Raw genomic sequence first — 19,298 nt, forward strand, 5'->3', positions numbered from 1 at the left:
GAACCCTTTGTTTCAAACTTGGTTCCCAGACCAGTTTGTGGAAAAATACAGACATCCTAAAATGGAGTCCAGAGTCATGTGGGCTGGTCACATGCCCTTGCAGAGTCATAGCAGCCATACTTACAGGCTGGCTGAAACATCCACAGGAAGGCTCACCAGGTAGGGGATAAGCTCCTCCCTAAGGCCTATTGTTTTGCCTACTGGCCTATTACCCTGAATGGATCCTTCACAACCAGCTATTTAGATGGGAAGCATGTTGCCTAGTGGGTGTCACCCAGGTGTGACTACATGTGAAATACAGATACGTAGTCAATATTCATAACTTCAGATACAAAAATGATATATGCATACAAATGGGATAATCATATTCAGCAAATCATAACTCTTCCAGTGATACCTTACACACCCCATCTTGTACAAAATGCACCATAACTATTCCATAATCATATCATATATAATAATATTACTATGAAGAATACAGGGTGCAGTGTCACAAAGGGAGTAACAGTTTTTGTGTTAAGTGTAATATTTGAAAAGTGGCCTTTATGTAGGAGGTTAGGAGAATACTGGAGTTTGAAGTGATTCAGGTTTCTTAGCTATAGAAAAAGTCACCATCTTATTTTTTCAAAATGGGCTAATATTTAGATGTTTCCTTTGCACCTGATTATAAGAATTTTACTAAAGTGATAGCTATTGTGGTATCTTTGGAAACTAAATTCAACCATTAAAGCGTAAAACAGATGGATTTTAAGCACAAATCTCAATGTAAACATAACTATGGATTGACTACTGATGCTCAGTATTTAGTACTGAATTATGAGCGTAACAAGTCTCTACAATTAGCAGCAAGTACAAACTGAACATTTAATAGTAATATATGTCACCCTTTTAAAATATAAGTTTCTAAGAAAACACACACACACAGGACTGGCTTACATAACAATAAATTTAAGATCCAGTTTATAAGAATGGAATTTTTATGTTCCTGAAAAGACCTGGATTTCAGTTTATAAGACAGTAAATAGGACTCACTATATTGAATAATTCTTGGCCTGGGTTGTGAATTCAGGAAATGAATAATCATAGAGCTTGGTAAAAGACCTGTTGCCAACTGCTTCACTGAAATAAATGGCTTCTGTGTTCAAAACAACAAATAATGCCCTAGAATGCAATTTTTTAAAGTCATGGGAAGTGGCATCATATGCATTTTGTACTCATCTTCTATATGCCAGTATTTTCTACCTTATTTAAAATATTGACAAAAACTATTGCACAGGGAAGCAGTTTTAGTTGTAGCAGCACCTCATTTGTTCACATTGCTCAGCAATTACTTTAAAGAAAGCCCTAAGGTGTTTTTCCTTCTCAGTTTCAAAAATTCAATACAGGCACTGATATACCTGCAAAGAGATGCCATTTTTACCACGGTAATGCTGCTGTTTATACCCTGTATTTTTTTCTGATAAACAGGCTTTATATTTAAGACAATGTAATTTATAATTAAATAATGTATGGATACTAAAGTACAGTAACTTTTTAAAAAATATTTGGTTTATATTTAGCCAGATATCTAGTCTATCTGGTTTATATTCTGAAGATAAAGACTGTAGTGAGAAGTTTTAATTGCACAGTCAAACATAATACAGCCGAATCCTACTTCTATTCAGTAGCCCATTGCAAATTTGTTTGGAAGCAAGAGAGGGGCTGTTACTCAAGGCCGCCCAGAGGTGGGGGGCAAGTGTGGCAATTTGCCCCAGGCCCCTAAGGGCCCCCATGAGAATATAGTATTCTATAGTATTGCCACTTTTTTTTAATGGAAGAGGCCCCCAAAATTGCTTTGCCCCGGACCCCCTGAATCCTCTGGGCAGCCCTGCTGTCACTTCACATAAATCTGTTCTCAATTTCTATTACTCCCCTCGCAATATAAAACACTCAAACTCTTCTTGCTTTGTGGAAATAACTCACAGATGACAAAAAACAAGGAGCAATTGCACTCACATTTTCACCAACCTTGCAATTGTGTCAAGTATCAAGGGGTAGCAGTGTTAGTCTGTATCTACAAAAACAACAAGGAGTCCAGTGGCACCTTAAAGACTAACAGATTTATTTGGGCATAAAGCAAATAAATCTGTTAGTCTTTAAGGTGCCACCGGACTCGTTGTTGATCTTGCAATTGCGTATTATCTTCAAAAAAACATACTCTTCTGCATTGCATTGATCTTGGATGTCTTTGCAATCAGTGAATCACTGAGCTTGGAAACAGGATTTTCTACTGCAGATGCAAGCACTTCACTGTGCCAGACAACACAGGAGATGTCCAGTAACTGCTGATGTGTACGGTTTAGGAAACTTTTTCATGAAACAAAGGCTTCAGTTTGTTTTCATCATTTAATTTACAGCAGAGTTTAGTCTATTAAGAATGATTGGACAATAAACCTGTACATTGGGCTTAGTAAGTCCCTGCTTTTACAATCAGATTTTATACACATATGTATATATAATGGTATTTTATAAAGAAAGCAGCTCAATAGCCTATTTTAAAAGTTTATGGCATTATTTAAGCAACAGTTATTGCAGAAAGAGTGCTGAAAGTATTCATCCATGTGCATTTGATAAACAGTGGCGTAGCCAGGTGGAGGGAACAGGGGAAGCCATCACAAAAAAAGGCGCCACCAGCTGCGGCACTTTTACTCACCTGGCGACGCTTTTACTGACGGGGCGGCATTCCAAGTCTTCAGTGGCACCTTGGCGGCGGGGCCTTCACTCACTCTGCGGGTCTTCGGCGGCATTTCGGCACCTGAAGAGCAGTGGGCCCAGAGCAAGTGAAGGGCCTGCCACCGAAGTGCCACCGGGTGAGTAAAAATTAAAAAGGCACCAAGAAATTGAAAAGGAGCCACTTGTGCTCAGTGGGAGAGTGGCCGCTGCCCTGCTTCCCCCCAGCTATGCTACTGGTGATAAAACAAATGGGCCAGGTCTCACTCAGGGCCATATTATACTCTCAGTTTTTAAGTAAACAAGTCCACTGTAAAATCCTGCCTAAAATTCAATGGGTTTAAGTTACCTACTCCCATGGAGCTTGCTCCTGCCCACACTATCCCATCAGTGGGTGGAAAAGCATGTGTGACCTACCCCAAAACCTAGCAGATTCCACGGGGATCCACGAGGTCAGAGCCATCCCTGTGGATCCTTGCGTTTCCACACTGACTCTGCATATAAGCAGCACTTCACAGGCTACGTGGTTGGATGCTTTGACCCTGTTGGTTTAAATAATATCTATTTTTGAAGATTTTTTAATACTCAGATATATTTAGTTTGTACAGAATTTGATACATAAATAGCACCTAATATTTTAATATATATCCCACATGAAAGGGATCAAATTATAACTATTATCTTTATCAAAATAGCTGTTTCAAGGTGGAGTATCATTCTCATCTCAATATCCAGGGATTTACATGTGCAACTCTTGCTAATGGAAATGGTGTTTGTAAATCCCTGTGTATGAAGATGAGAGCATATACCACTAGATTATATTCTGTCCGCTCTCAGGGATTAGTTAAAATGTACTATTGTATTGGCTTTGAGATTCTGTCAGGGTGCTGGAACAATTTTTATAGGAAGGGTCCTAAAAGCCATTGAACCAAACTGTAAACCCTGAATATTTCAAGCCAGGGCACTCCTAGTTCCGGCATCTATGTCTGCTGGGAAAATGCAGATTAATAAAGTTTAATGTCTAACCTATTTTCAATGGCAGAACAGAATGGAAATGAAAACAATGAAACACAAACAAAACCTGCAGCAGTGCTGAGATTTTGCCAATTCCTAATTCAAGGTACCAAAACCTTGATACAGAAATAGTTAGGCAAAGAGGACAATACACAAAAAAGATTCACTTACCATACATTGTGTGAAGACTTTCTGATTTTGCAGGATTTCCTATGCTCTCTAGACATGGTATGAAGTTAACCAGGCCCACATTTTCGGCTGTTTTCTAAACAGACTGGCATGGGTGAAAAACCTTGCATTTCTTCAAGCAAACTGAAAAACTGCACTCACAAACAAGGAGCTAGATGTGCAATTACCTCCGCTCTGATGGATGCAGCCATAAATAATGTGGGGATATTTTAGAGGAGACAAGAATAAATACTCTATATTTCAGGTAACTCTGAAATATAAATACTTCAATATTATTCAAGTCCTGTGTATCTTACACATTACTCATTTCAGTGATGCTTCATGACAAGTTCTGTTGCTGCCATGGCATAAAAGTACAAAAATAAACTTGTTTTTCTTACAAGGAGCACTTTTTATAATCTCATAAATTAGTGCACATTTAACTACAATAATCCAATCTGCATTTCATTGAAGACATTTAATAATAACAATGATTTATTTTTTATAACCTCAGTGCTTTTGATGATCAGCATTGTTGGTGTTTAAATCATGTGCACAACTCCCAATAAAATTAATAGGGATTATGCCTACACCTAAACTATGAACAGTTCCATAAAACTACTCCTTAGCAGTCCTACAGTTCTAAAAGACAGCGTTTGGGTTGTTTTAAAGGAAAAAAAAGACACATTCACCTATACATGGTGAAATATTCATTCCCATTATATTTCAGCAACATTATCACATTATTTCCAACAGATTCTCAAATGGTGAGCTGCTGCTATGTGCACAGAGGCAGCATAAAGACTACACACAACTTAAAACCTGTTTTCAGGATACATATTGTGCATACACCTTGTATTAGTACTTTGCACAGGTAGGGTTATCAGAACACCCAGTCGAAAAGGGACCCTGGTGGCTCCAGTCAGCTCCTCTGTCTGGGTCATGAAAAGTCCAGTTGTCAGTGCAGTGGGGCTGACAGGCTGCAGACTATGCATAGGGCTGGCCACTGGGGCTCCATGCGCTGTCCCCACCCCGAGCGCCAGCTTTACAGCTGCCATTCACCAGAAACTGCAGTGCACAGAGCCACCTGGCCGCAGAGCTAGAGGGACATGCTGGCCACTTCCAGGAGCTGCCTGAGCTAAGCGCTGCCCGGAGCCCACACCGGCCCTGAGCCCCTTCCTGCACCCAAACTCCCTCCTGGAGCCCGCACTCCAATCCCGAGCATCCTCCTCCAACTCAAACTCCCTCTCGGAGCCTGCACCCCACACTCTCTTCCACACTCCAACCCCCTGCCACAGCTTTGAGCCCCCTCTCACACTCCAAACCCCTCAGCCCCAGCCGAGAGCCCCCTTCTGCATCTCAAACCCCTGATCCCCGGCCCCACTCTAGAGCCTGCACACCTCCAACCAGGAAACCCCTCTAGCACTCCAAACCTCTCATCCCCTGCCCAACCCGCAGAGCCCACACCCCCAGCCAGAGCCTGCACCCCCCCCACACACCCCAACCCCCTGCCCCACCCCCTGCCCCACCCCAGTGAAAATGAGTGAGTGATGGTTGGGGGAGAGGGAGGAAGGGAAGGAGGGAGGATGGAGTGAGCAGGGGCTGGGCCCTGGAAAAGGGGCGGGCAAGGGTTTCGGTTTTCTGCTATTAGAAACTTGGCAACCCCTATGCACAGGTTGAATTTCACCCCAGAAGTGGATTTTATTACAGAACATTTTAAGATATGCATTTAGTTTGAAGAAAACACACAAGACAATCGTATATACATCATATAAGGCCTCAGTCCTGTAACTTATAGCATGCAAACAGACTGCTACAATCAGATAGAGCTCCGCTGATTTCAGTGTAGCTCTGCATGGACATATTTTAACAAATAGGGAGGAGCTTGTGGAGAATTTGAAAGTAGAAGGAAGCTTGGGTGAAAGTGATCATGAAATCATAGAATTTGCAATTCTAAGGAAGGGTAGAAGGGAGTACAGCAGAATAGAGACAATGGATTTCAGGAAGGCAGATTTTGGTAAGCTCAGAGAGCTGATAGGCAAGGTCCCATGGGAATTAAGACTGAGGGGAAAAACAACTGAGGAAAGTTGGCAGTTTTTCAAAGGGACGCTATTAAGGGCCCAAAAGCAAGTTATTCCGATGGTTAGGAAAGATAGAAAATGTGGCAAAAGACCACCTTGGCTTACCCTTGAGATCTTGCGTGACCTACAAAATAAAAAGGCGTCATATAAAAAATGGAAACTAGGTCAGATCACGAAGGATGAATATAGGCAAATAACACAGGAATGCAGAGGCAAGATTAGAAAAGCAAAGGCACAAAATGAGCTCAAACTAGCTATGGGAATAAAGGGAAACAAGAAGACTTTTTATCAATACATTAGAAGCAAGAGGAAGACTAAGGACAGGGTAGGCACACTGCTCAGTGAGGAGGGGGTAACAGTAACGGGAGACTTGGAAATGGCAGAGATGCTTAATGACTTCTTTGTTTCGGTCTTCACTGAGAAGTCTGAAGGAATGTCTAGTATAGTGAATGCTTATGGGAAGAGGGTAGGTTTAGAAGAGAAAATAAGGAAAGAGCAAGTAAAAAATCACTTAGAAAAGTTAGATGCCTGCAAGTCACCAGGGCCTGATGAAATGCATCCTAGAATACTCAAGGAGTTAATAGAAGAGGTATCTGAGCCTCTAGCTATTATCTTTGGGAAATCATGGGAGACAGGGGAGATTCCAGAAGACTGGAAGGGGGCAAATATAGTGCCCATTTATAAAAAGGGAAATAAAAACAACCCAGGAAACTACAGACCAGTTAGTTTAACTTCTGTGCCAGGGAAGATAATGGAGCAGGTAATCAAAGAAATCATCTGCAAACACTTGGAAGGTGGTAAGGTGATAGGGAATAGCCAGCATGGATTTGTAAAGAACAAATCGTGTCAAACTAATCTGATAGCGTTCTTTGATAGGATAACGAGCCTTGTGGATAAGGGAGAAGCGGTGGATGTGATATATCTAGACTTCAGTAAGGCATTTGATACAGTCTCACATGATATTCTTATAGATAAGCTAGGAAAGTACAATTTAGATGGGGCTACTATAAGGTGGGTGCATAACTGGCTGGATAACCGTACTCAGAGAGTAGTTGTTAATGGCTCCCAATCCTGCTGGAAAGGTATAACAAGTGGGGTTCCGCAGGGGTCTGTTTTGGGACCGGTTCTGTTCAATATCTTCATCAACGATTTAGATGTTGGCATAGAAAGTACGCTTATTAAGTTTGCGGACGATACCAAACTGGGAGGGATTGCAACTGCTTTGGAGGACAGGGTCAAAATTCAAAATGATCTGGACAAGTTGGAGAAATGGTCTGAGGTAAACAGGATGAAGTTCAATAAAGATAAATGCAAAGTGCTCCACTTAGGAAGGAACAATCAGTTTCACACATACAGAATGGGAAGAGACTGTCTAGGAAGGAGTATGTCAGAAAGAGATCCAGGGGTCATAGTGGACCACAAGCTTAATATGAGTCAACAGTGTGATACTGTTGCAAAAAAAGCAAACGTGATTCTGGGATGCATTAACAGGTGTGTTGTAAACAAGACACGAGAAGTCATTCTTCCGCTTTACTCTGCGCTGGTTAGGCCTCAACTGGAGTATTGTGTCCAGTTCTGGGCACCGCATTTCAAGAAAGATGTGGAGAAATTGGAGAGGGTCCAGAGAAGAGCAACAAGAATGATTAAAGGTCTTGAGAACATGACCTATGAAGGAAGGCTGAAGGAATTGGGTTTGTTTAGTTTGGAAAAGAGAAGACTGAGAGGGGACATGATAGCAGTTTTCAGGTATCTAAAAGGGTGTCATCAGGAGGAGGGAGAAAACTTGTTCACCTTAGCCTCCAATGATAGAACAAGAAGCAATGGGCTTAAACTGCAGCAAGGGAGATTTAGGTTGGACATTAGGAAAAAGTTCCTAACTGTCAGGGTAGTTAAACACTGGAATAGATTGCCTAGGGAAGTTGTGGAATCTCCATCTCTGGAGATATTTAAGAGTAGGTTAGATAAATGTCTATCAGGGATGGTTTAGACAGTATTTGGTCCTGCCATGAGGGCAGGGGACTGGACTCGATGACCTCTCGAGGTCCCTTCCAGTCCTAGAGTCTATGAGTCTATAGCAGCCCAGCTGAGAACTACACATTGCAGGATCGGGGCCTAAGAATTTAAGGTATTAGATAAGTTAATATTAAACTAAGCTTTTGAGTGCAGATACCATATATTTTGCTCAGTGTTTGTACAGTGTCTAGAATAATGGAGCCTTTAACTATGACTGGAGCATCCACGTATTGTTTGAAAATACATAAATAACTACACTGATCCTAGATGAAACCTATATTTTTCCTTCCTTTTATATGAAAAAAACAAAATGATGTTAAGAGATACTATCTCAGATTGGTTCCTTCTGCTTCTGTACATACATTTCTAACATGTTTATATTATAAGCATCTCATTCACCTTGATTACATATAGAGAAACACTGCACCAAGTGACCAAAACTACTCAGGCAAAACTCTCACAGATGTCAGTTGGTCTCGTTAACATAACAGAATCTTTGATCCATCTCCCATTGAAGTCAATTAGAGTCTTTTGATAAACTTCAGTGGGACATGGATTAAGACTTGAATGAGCAAATCAAACAGGATCAGGCTTGGAATGATTTTCTTAGCATATACTGTAAAATACACCAGCAACAAAAGTATCTTTATACATAGTATTAGTGTATTATCCCTATATGCAAAACAACAATTAGAATCAGATATGCAAATAGTCAATTAATTTCAACAAGTGTTGCTACTGCCTTAAAAATATGAAAGGTAAACACTCTATTAACAGGCTTTAAGCTCAATCAAAGTCTGAAGACACCAAAAGCCACTGAATAGGTTTAAACTATGTAAAATGCAAGTGGAGTATAGGAAGAACCTGGACCAACAACAGTGTGTGCATCGAAGTTTAAACCAATACCTTTGAAACAATACAGATAAAAAAACATTAGCAACAGGCTTAAACACTCAGGTTTGGTCTCATCCAAAATCCACTGAAGCCAATGGGATTCTTTCTATTAACTGCGATTTGCTGTGGATCTTTAAATAGTATTTAATGTTGTTTTTCGCAGATTCATATCAATAATACTCTTTACCTACCACATAGTACATAGTGAGCTAAATTGTGGTACAAGTTTACTTGGCTTGCACAGAGAACATTTTGACATAAGTTTAGTTCCATTTGTTTTAATCTGATATTTACCAAAAAGAGAACGCTAACATGAAGATTCACTAGGAGGCATATTTAAGTCATTTAAAAACCTTAAACCTAATGCTGCTACTCAGTGTTATAGGCATAGGATATCAACTTTGCTGTTTCTATTTCTTACTGGCACAGAAACTAAAGTAGAGTACTACCAAAAAAAAAAGCTGAAATACTGATAAAATGAACATTTTTCACATGACATATTTGCCAAAGTCAATTACATTAATATTGCAAAGAACCAACAATTTAAATTGTTTAAATAGGCCTGCATGAACTAAGCAGACAAGTGTGTACACCTCACACAAGACAGAAGATATATATTTTTAAAGCTTACCTTTATCATTTTTAAGATTCCCATTGCTGAGCTGCTTTAATCTCTTCTGATGTGATTTGCCATTATAGTGGATTTGTGCTTGAGCAGCAGAGTTCAACTGAATGTTACAAACATTGCACAAAGTGAAATTGGTGTGTTTTTTCTCTTTCTCTTGCTTTTCCTCACTGTCATCAGGTGCTAATTCTGTCTCGCTTTCCCTGTCTGGTATACTTGGGAAACCTGGGCTGTAAGAATGATTACCATGGGGGACATCAGGGCTCCAGGGCTTCTTCATATTTTCTAAAAAAAAAAAATAAAACAAAATCGTGAACGATGCACAGTATCAATACCTGGAAAGTAGAGAGAACCACTATTGGTTAGTCTTCATATTTTATATCAGCCCTTAAAATATACAGTTCCATTTCACACATTTTGCTTCCTCTTGGTGAGTGTTCATTAAACTCCAAAGTTAAGCGAAGGCAAGTATTTACACATTTTAACAGGACCTGTAAGTCTGTCCCTGGAGTTAAACTGTCACTGCAAAATCCTTTTCTAATTCAGTTCTATTCTGACTTTCCAGTTATTTTGCTGTATTTGTTCATTAGCTGAACAAAAAGAGCAGAATGAACCATTATGTGAATGGAACATTACTCTAGTGGTTAGGGTCACAGAACTAGAAACCTGGAAACCTTTGTTCTGTTCCCAGCTCTATTAATAACTGACTCTGTTTTGGGCAAGTAACAGTACTTCCTCTCTATACCTCAGTTTCCTCCAGTACAAAAAAATGTGAGGGGGGAGAGAAAGAGAAAGAATGATGCCTACCTGATTTAATAAAGCACTTTGAGAGTACCGTAGATGAGGATTAAATTATGCCAAATACAATTGTAACAACTGGAGTCTAACACACCAGAGATATGTTTATTTGTCAGCCACACACAGGTACAATAGTGCTTCTCTCAGACAAAGCAAAGGTTCAAGGCATTGCTTGCCTCAGCCAAGCCTAAACCAAAGTTTTGAAACATGGCTCATTTCACCAAACTCCTCCAGCAAGGAAGAACGGGGACAAGGGAGAGAAGAAAACTCACTTGGGTTACTACTCAGCCCCAGTTCTTCTTAGAGATTCTTTTTCTTAACTACTAGATTCAGATCCCACCTCACTTCCCTCTTATAGTGTGCTAGAAGGATTCAATTTTCCACAGCTGGTCCAGCCCTAGGATTCTGCATTAAGGACAGGTGATTATACTCCTTCTCCTTGCCAGAAGGGAAGGTAACCTTTTCCTTAGCAAGCTCTGAATGGGGTCTATAGCAGCCTAACAGTAACCTTCCCTGAGAAAGGACAATTATTTACTGTAACAGAAATACATTCACCTATGAGACAGAATGTATAACCCCACCTTGCCCCAGCCATGAAGGAGTTAAGGGACAGAGTTGCTACCTCCTTAGATATGGCTAACTGGTTGACCAGTAATAGCTGGGATAATAAGCTTCAACCCAGGCAGATCAGGGTGGTTGTCAGAGAGGCTGAGGACAATCCTGCTTGAGCAGCAAACTGGCAAAAAGCTGCCCAAAGTGCAGGACTTTAACTTCCCTGAGGACTGGCATGGGACTGCTAGGTTGGGGGAACCCTGCCATTTTAAGCAGGCTTCCAATCTCCTAGTCTTCACAAGCTAGAACTCCCCATGGTCCTGCTACCAAGCCTGGGTGGAATACCACATTTGGGGATAGTGAGAGCTAGTGGAAAAGCTAGGAAAGAAAGTTCTTAAAGGGTAAGTGTACTTCTAAGGGCCCCAAGAGCAAGTGAGATGGCTGAACCCCCTTGGAACTTACTTACAGTTTTCTTTATGATTAAGTAACATATCAGTTTTAGTCATCAACTAGTACTATAAAAAGGCCAGTGTTAAGCTCTGTGGGGAGGACAACATATAAATATATTCCAATATTTATACAATGTTTGTGTCTGGCTACAGGGGGCAGGCAATAAGTTGCTTTGTTGGTGGGAGTGCTGTAAGGCACACCCTGGAGGCCCTGTTGCAAGATTTCCATCAAAACCCATGGAAAGGCTGAAGTCTATTTCCAGTCTTTATGATTCAGTATGCTGAAGATACCAGAAGCATAAAAAATCCTGACCCTGCAAGTTGCAGACAGATCATTCTTGTATTCATCACTTTAATTATTGTACAACTCCTATTCACTCTCTCTGCATTTGTCTGGGCTGCTTTCAAGTCAAAATCTAAATTAATCATAAAACCAAGAATAAAATATCAAAGATGATTCTGTTTTTGTTTAGATTCTGCTCATTTTCTCCTGCTCTGCTCCAAAATACTCTAAAGAGAAATAATAAACAAGCATTACTGGTCTCTTATTTTAGTCTTCCTGAATTATAAGGTAAGGTTAATCTATAAATCTAGACCTTGATTCTCCTCTCACACCAAGGTGTACCAAAAGTAATTCCCATAAACTCAGTGGCGAAGAAGAGAGAGGAAAGTCTGCCTCCTAGAAGCTAAAGTGAAATAAACACAAACTTACGAGTCATGCTCCGTGCACACACAACAAGATTAATTCGTTACTGAAGGAATATGGTGTATGAAAGCAGTACCCAGTGAGGTAAAGTTTATTAGGCAAAATACCAGTTCTGCAAACTTAGTGGATACTTGCAGACTTAATCAACGCACATTGTGCTTTAAGTGCAGTTGCATTCAGTTTTTCCAAATATGGTGCCCCTTTTGATGACTCAATAATACAGTCAAGTCAGTCATACTGAGGAAAGTGAAAGCTAGCTGCTTCTATACATGAGGGCTAGCAAAGGCCATTTTTACTTCCAGAGCCAGACTAGGTTTATGACACAGTTTGACTCCAAAAGTGAATCAAAACTAGGCAGATTTTAATTTGACTACACCAGAGGTTCTCAAACTGGGAGGTGTCCTCCTCCCCCGCACCCTCTGGGAAAGTTGGGGAAATGACATGAGAAGCTTTAGGGAAAAAAAACTTTACGGCATACATTTTACCCACAGCAATGAATAATTAGCAAAGCTGATTCCTCCAGACATCCCAGATCCTCAGATGGTGCTGTGCATTTTGACAGATTTCTTTTAAGCTTGCATAGCAGTAAACCAAGTCATTGCCATCTGTACGTTAACCTGATGTGCACATTTAATTGTAAGCATCGACCACAATCTCAGTTTTGCTTTTGCTCTTATTACAATAGATTGTTGACTGTGTTTGAATCAATGCCTGGCTGTTTTTTATATTTGAGAGTTGCATATTTTTTATTGGTATATGTACTTGTGTAGTGGGAAGAGGGAGACAGCATGTAAAGTAGTACAGACACAAAGAAGTGGGAGCACGATCCAATACATTTGAGAAGCACCGGATTACACAACAATACTGAAAGCTGTTCTACCCAAATGGTAGACATTTCATGTGTTCAGCTACCATCTCAAGCAATGGTGGGCAATCTGCATCCAGCAGGCCACACGCGGCCTGTCAGGGTAATCCACTGGGAGCTGCGGGTGGCCACGCAAATGTAAACAAACAGTCTGGCGGTCTGCCAGAGGATTACTCTGACGGGCCACATGTGGCCCGTGGGGCACAAGTTGCCCACCACTGATCTCAAGGCTTTGGCTATATCAGAACCAGAAGGTATTCACTTAATTGGAACCAAAGCGTACGGGGCAAATTGAGAGATGAACATTCCAGTCCTGAAATTTGAGAGTTTCAATCTGAGTTTCCAGATTTGCTTTATCTCCAGTTAATATTGGGTTCATTTATGTAAACTGAAGAATATTTACTCAAAACAGTTTGCTACAATTATGCAAAGAACAGGCACCCAAACCTGAGAGGTGCCTCAGCATTTGCTACTTTCAGTAAAATCAGCATCTCTCAGGATCAGCTTTCAGTTTTATTGGCTTATTTTCTGCTTACAAATACAGTTAACTCTCTATATTGTATAGGATTTCAGAAATCTAAAAGAAGATTAAACCACTGGATCCAGGACAAACACCAAATGAAAAAAAAAAACCCCAACACAGAAATGAATATTTATTATTAAATAAATGTATTATACCAACAGTGATAACGGTGTCTCTTTTATGGGCCAGATCACATTCCCTTATAGGAAAACCTGTGAGAGGTAGTAAGAAAACTCAGATTCTTCTTGTGGAGTTTCCTCCAAATACTTCTTTGTGGAAGTAAGAATTTCCCCTAGGGAAGAAAAAGGGATCCCCCAAAGCCTAACTCCTCTGGAACCTGCTGGAGGTACCAATCCATCATCAGAGAGTTATATTTTAATTGAATTTTAAATGAAGAAATTCAGCATTTAATCAAATGTCAAACAGAATAAATAAATAATAACATACTATTACATTTCCTACTATTATTAGAAGTTAATTAGATAATAATTGGTCAGAAACTCCAGTTTGTATATGTTGTACAATACCTAACAACTTCTGCATTGAAAGCATTCCCCACTAGAGTGCAGTATGATATTAAGATTACAAATGCAGTACTGTATCTCTCTAAGCTTATAGTGTTATGAGCATGGAGTTACTGTAATGTGTGTGTCTTCTGGCCAATACATTCAGTTTTATAAGTAAATATTATATAGTCCATTACACATACCTGCTCAGTGTGTGTACTCATACATGCATAATACTTTTTCTTAACTGTCACAGAAATAAGCAGACAAAATAAGTAATAATAGTGAAATAAGACATCACTAATATTAGGATAAATATGACAACTTTGTATGATTTATTCTGCAGTATGGAGTGTAAGACAATCAAAATATTCTAGAAAAAGACAAAATGCACAAGAATGTAATGGAACAAAATGCCATGTTGGAAATAAATAACTCAAGCTCCAATCATTTGATTAGTGCTTGCATTAGACACCTGTGATGGCATTATAGTCATAAAACACTGACTATTGTGCTCTCTTTCTGAAATCTGGCACAACAAGGGTAGCATTTGCAGCAGCAGAGCAGGATGACAGAGGTAGGCACAGGAAGCATGTCATGTCATGCTGATATGGTCTTCACACATAGACAGTGAATTCAGCGTATGTAACAGCATACAGTATTGGCTAACATACTATAAGTCTCAGGCTGTACAAGCCACTTCTCTTCCTGCTTTAGGAACACTCCTATGCACTTCCATGGGAGTGTTTGAGGATTTTATTTTGTATGTAGTTATGGACAGAAATGGTCTGAACAAAAACCCAACTCTGCAAACTGACAATTCTTTTGAGAAGTTCAGATACTGGTCTGGATCCAAACTTTATGGTTCCAGACCATTCTCTATTATTTTTGAAGGGGTGGAGGTGAAGCAGGCTAGGGGATGAAGGAGATAACTTGTTGTACATCATTTGTTGATGTTATTTTAAAAAATTATGTTTACTAGTCGATACAATATTTTAGAGGAACGTAAACAAATACCCCTTAAGTCAAGCCTCCAGAAGTATACTGTAGTAGATTGACTCTCATGAGGACTGCAAGTACACTAGCATCCTACTACTCACTATACAGTATAGAGGGGAAAAATAATGAGCCAGGAAGTCTCAGAAGGCCACACTTCAAAAGTGGCCTCTAAAAGTGTATACCCACAGTTACACACTTCTATTTTTGGGTGTCACACAAATTGATATTCAAGTGCAATTCTGGTTGTTTGCACAAGCAAGTTCAGTTTGTGGCTGCAGGAAACATGTCTCATTAATACTAGTTGGTAATTGTGTTCAAAATATTCAAAAGCAAGCACACAGTCCTATTTTTAAAAGTTAAATACTTTCAATTGATATGAATTACTTAACTAACTTATGTTATCTACCCTACAAAGTATTATTAAATGAAAGTTGTTTCCTTTCCATTGTAGCATAGAATTTATCTTCACTGTATTAGATTAAGTGACACGTGGATAGTTATTACCTTTGTGAACAGCTTTGTTTTGGATCAGTGACTATGAGGCACAAGCTAAGTTCTCAGATGTTTAGAAGAGCAGTAGTGCACTACAATTGAATTAGCAAACTGATAATTAAAAAAATTCAGCCAGCTAAATGGCATTGTGGATAAATGCTCAGGCCTACTTTCCCTGGAGCGCTGAACTCAGTTCTGGTTCAATTATGCTTACCAGTAAAATGAACTTTGCATGAAGGGATAGCTTTGAGCAAAGTAGAAAACTGTCCCGCTACAATCTATGGTGTTTGCTGGCTCAACTACACTCTGGAGATTTTGTTTCTGAGATGGGATTAGAAGTGAGGGAGTAAAATTATAAATTATATCCCTGTCATGAACCAACAATTACCTCTTCTGATTTGAGACAAAAGTGCACTTTCCATACAGGGAAAAAGAGAGACAACTTTGTTCTCTTAAAGTACAGCTAATTATGTTGTTAGCTGAGTGTCTTCTGAGTATAAAATTATCCAAGTCAGTACTACTCTCTATTATTCTATTTTGCATAGCCACACTTATTAGGTCCATTAAAGAGCCTACTGGAGCACAACAGGCTTCACAGGAAGAATGAAGTGTTACCAATCCACCGCTGTATTGGTGGGTTGGTAATACTCAACAACCAGACAACCAAATACCAGTGTCTCTTAAAGCCAGGGCCGCTCAGAGAGGGGGACAAAAGGGGCAATTTGCCCCAGGCCCCGGGCTCTGCAGGGGCCCCAACGAGAGTTTTTCGGGGCCCCTGGAGCGGGGTCCTTCACTCACTCGGGGGCCTCCAAAAACTCTTGCAGGGCCGGGCCCCAGAGCTTCTTCCGCTCCTGGTCTTTGCTGGCGGGGGAGTCCTTCTGCTCTGGGACCTCCCACCATCGCATTACCGCCAAAGCGGGACCTGCCGCCGAAGTGCAACCCGGTCTTCAGCGGTAATTCGGCGGCGGGGGGCCCTTCCGTTCAGGGACCCGCCGCCGAAGTGCCCTGAAGACCCGCGGCGGGGGCCCCCCGCCACCGAATTACCGAAGAGCGGGCTGCGGTAATTCGCCGGCGGGGGGCCCCCGCGTCGGGTCTTCGGGGCACTTCAGCGGTGGGTCCCGGAACGGAAGGGCCCCCCGCCGCCGAACAGGGCCGGCTCTAGACATTTCACCACGCGGGGGCCCCCTGCCACTTGCCGGTCCCACGGCTCCGGTGGACCTCCCACAGGCGTGCCTGCGGATGCTGCACTGGAGCCGCGGGACCAGCGGACCCTCCGCAGGCACGCCTGCGGGAGGTCCACCGGAGCCACCTGCCGCCGATGGCCCCAGGCCCCCGGAATCCTCTGGGCGGCCCTGCTTAAGGCTCTTTTCCTTGGCTTTGTCCTCTCCAGTTACCATGACAAACAAATATCCTGCAATAGACAAAACAGAGAATAAAGCTAGATAATCAGTGGCAAAGTCCACTAATTGCAGCACAAAGAGATTTGAGGGCATTAGCAATGGCTGTAGAGGAGGTAAAGAAAAATGTATTCACTTCCACCATAAGATCCTTGAAACCCAGAGTGGCATAACTGCTCTGGGCAATTAATACTCTTGTTAATCCAGCTAGTTTACATCTGGTGACAGAGTCAAGTGTTTCTCCTTGTGAAAGAGTTTTCAAACTAGCATGCAGATAAGATTGCTTGGATCGGAAGTAAGCTATCTGCCTCTGCAGTTACAGCATGAATTCTTAGCCCTCGTCCAGACTAACCCGCGGCATCGGCGGGTTAAAATCGATTGCTCGGGGATCGATATATCGCGTCTAGTCTGGACGCGGTGTATCGATCCCCGAGCGCGCTTACATCGATTCCGGAACTCCATCAATCCGAACGGAGTTCCGGAATCGACACGGAGAGCCGCGGACATCGATGCAGCGCCGTCCAGACTGGTGAGTACCTCGATTTTAGAAATTCGACTTCAGCTACGTTATTCACGTAGCTGAAGTTGCGTATCTAAAATCGATTTTAATTTCTAGTCTGGACGTGGCCTCAGTAGCACAGCCTAGCCCACACAAAACTGCCTCTGCTTGAGTTTCAGTTAGTGATGCTTGCTGAAATTCTGTAGGCACTGGAGTTTGCCTAAGTCATGACCTGTGAATTAATCCTGCGTCCTCCTGGCTGCTGAAAGCCTTTTGAGAGATATTGGGATCTTTGTTGGAGAGGAATGTCAAAAGGGAGCAAAAGGAGTCAGCTTCTTTCAAATAAACAGTTAGAACCTTGCTTCAAAACCCATCTCTTGACGTAGACTATCTATCCAATTATCACCCTGTCTCAAGTTTCCTACTTTGGGGGAAGGTTATCAAAAAAGTTGTAGCATAACTCCCACAGTAATAGCGGGACTCTTCAAGTCTCTTTTATTTTAGGCTTGGCAGCTGCATTGGTGGTGTTGATTGATGATATCCCTTTGACAATTAATGAATATGTTGTCATGGTTACAAAGCAACTTGTGCTTTAGACCCCGTTAGTCCTTCTTGAGTCCACCCCTTTAGTTACAGGTTTCTCTACCTTCACCTTCTGCCACCCACCATAGCTGGAACCACCTACTATTCCCAGACTTGATCTCTCCTGCAGTCCCATTTACCAACTGTGTTAACTTGACAAGCACAACCGTGCTGGTAACTGTAAACTCTTTTATTCTGGGGACCTCTGACAGGGGTTCATTAAAGTGACACAAAACTAGATTCAATATAAAGCATTATTTATTTGTTCACCCAAAGGTACATAGCAATCAATGACACACATTATAACAATAAAGACCTATATGTATATTTCTCCTTTCTTACCTTTAATCTTTAAACTTGTAAACTTTGGTAAATTCCATTCAACCCAATTACTTCCATCTCTGGGCTGGGAGAAACAAATACCCTGCTGCATTCTCTCCCTCTTTCCGTGTCTCTCTGGTAGCATCTGCATCTCCCCACAGGCAACTGCTGACAGCTGTCTCAATCCCCCTTGTACCCTAGGACCTTAGAGCAAATCTTTTAAGATTTTATCTTCTTTGATCCTAGGCTCAGGCCTGTGATGGGTAAACCATGCTAGACTGGATGGAACCAGGCAGGGGCATTCCCAATTTAACAGCTCTCCATATTGTTCCCTTAAAGGGCCTTATCTCTGATATTGTTTCATTTGCTGTTTGCTTCCCCCTACCAGCCTTCTTTGATTTAATTCTATGCAAGTGGGTAGGATGATATCAAACAAGTAGACTGAAGTGCATATGATATTTATTTAAAAAAAATACACATAGCTGCTTCATTTTCCACGTGCCTGTATTGATTTTTTAGATTGTGACTGACCCAGTTATTGACCCTACAGGGTAGCTGGAGTAGCATGAGCGGTTCTGTTTTGTTCTTTCTGAGAGGTCGCAGAGGTTAGTGTTGGTCAATTTTTCATCTATCCTACGGACATGGAAGCTATTACAGGGTTTGTTCTGTCACACTCATTCATCACGTAGCTAGTATATTTGGGAGGGTTCATGACAGTGTATGAATTATGGGTATTTATTGTGCTTATGTTACCCATCTCTATATTTCCACATCTTCAGACTCTGCTAATATAGTGAAACAATTTGTCCAGTATCTACAGATACTGAGCATAGAAGAGACTCAATGCAGACAAGACTGAGATGATGCTCATGTTATAGGAAGCAATAGCAATAATAGCAATTATATCGGCAGACCTGACTAATATGGTTTGCCCCATGCTTGTTTCTAAAGTTTGCAACTTGGGTAACTTGTTGGATCCCCAGATATGTCTGGATACCAAGGTACAACAGTTATCCAGGCCTTGGTCACCTCGAGGCAGGGATTATGGCATTGCCATAAGGCTATACATTCAAACCATGCAGATATTGCAGTGAGCACAAAGTAG

At 41.2% G+C, this 19,298-nt stretch overlaps 1 protein-coding gene across 1 annotated transcript in view; it reads right to left on the bottom strand.

Annotated features, from left to right (window-relative positions):
• ZNF385D (zinc finger protein 385D) overlaps nucleotides 1-19,298 on the bottom strand; it is a 603,454-nt gene that overhangs the window by 445,043 nt on the left and 139,113 nt on the right. The window contains exon 2 of the mRNA XM_050939712.1: nucleotides 9,511-9,789. Coding sequence (XP_050795669.1) covers nucleotides 9,511-9,789 — 279 coding nt within the window. The remainder of the gene's footprint in view (nucleotides 1-9,510; nucleotides 9,790-19,298) is intronic.

This window comes from Gopherus flavomarginatus, chromosome 2, assembly GCF_025201925.1.
Source record: "Gopherus flavomarginatus isolate rGopFla2 chromosome 2, rGopFla2.mat.asm, whole genome shotgun sequence".
NCBI lineage: Eukaryota > Metazoa > Chordata > Testudines > Testudinidae > Gopherus > Gopherus flavomarginatus.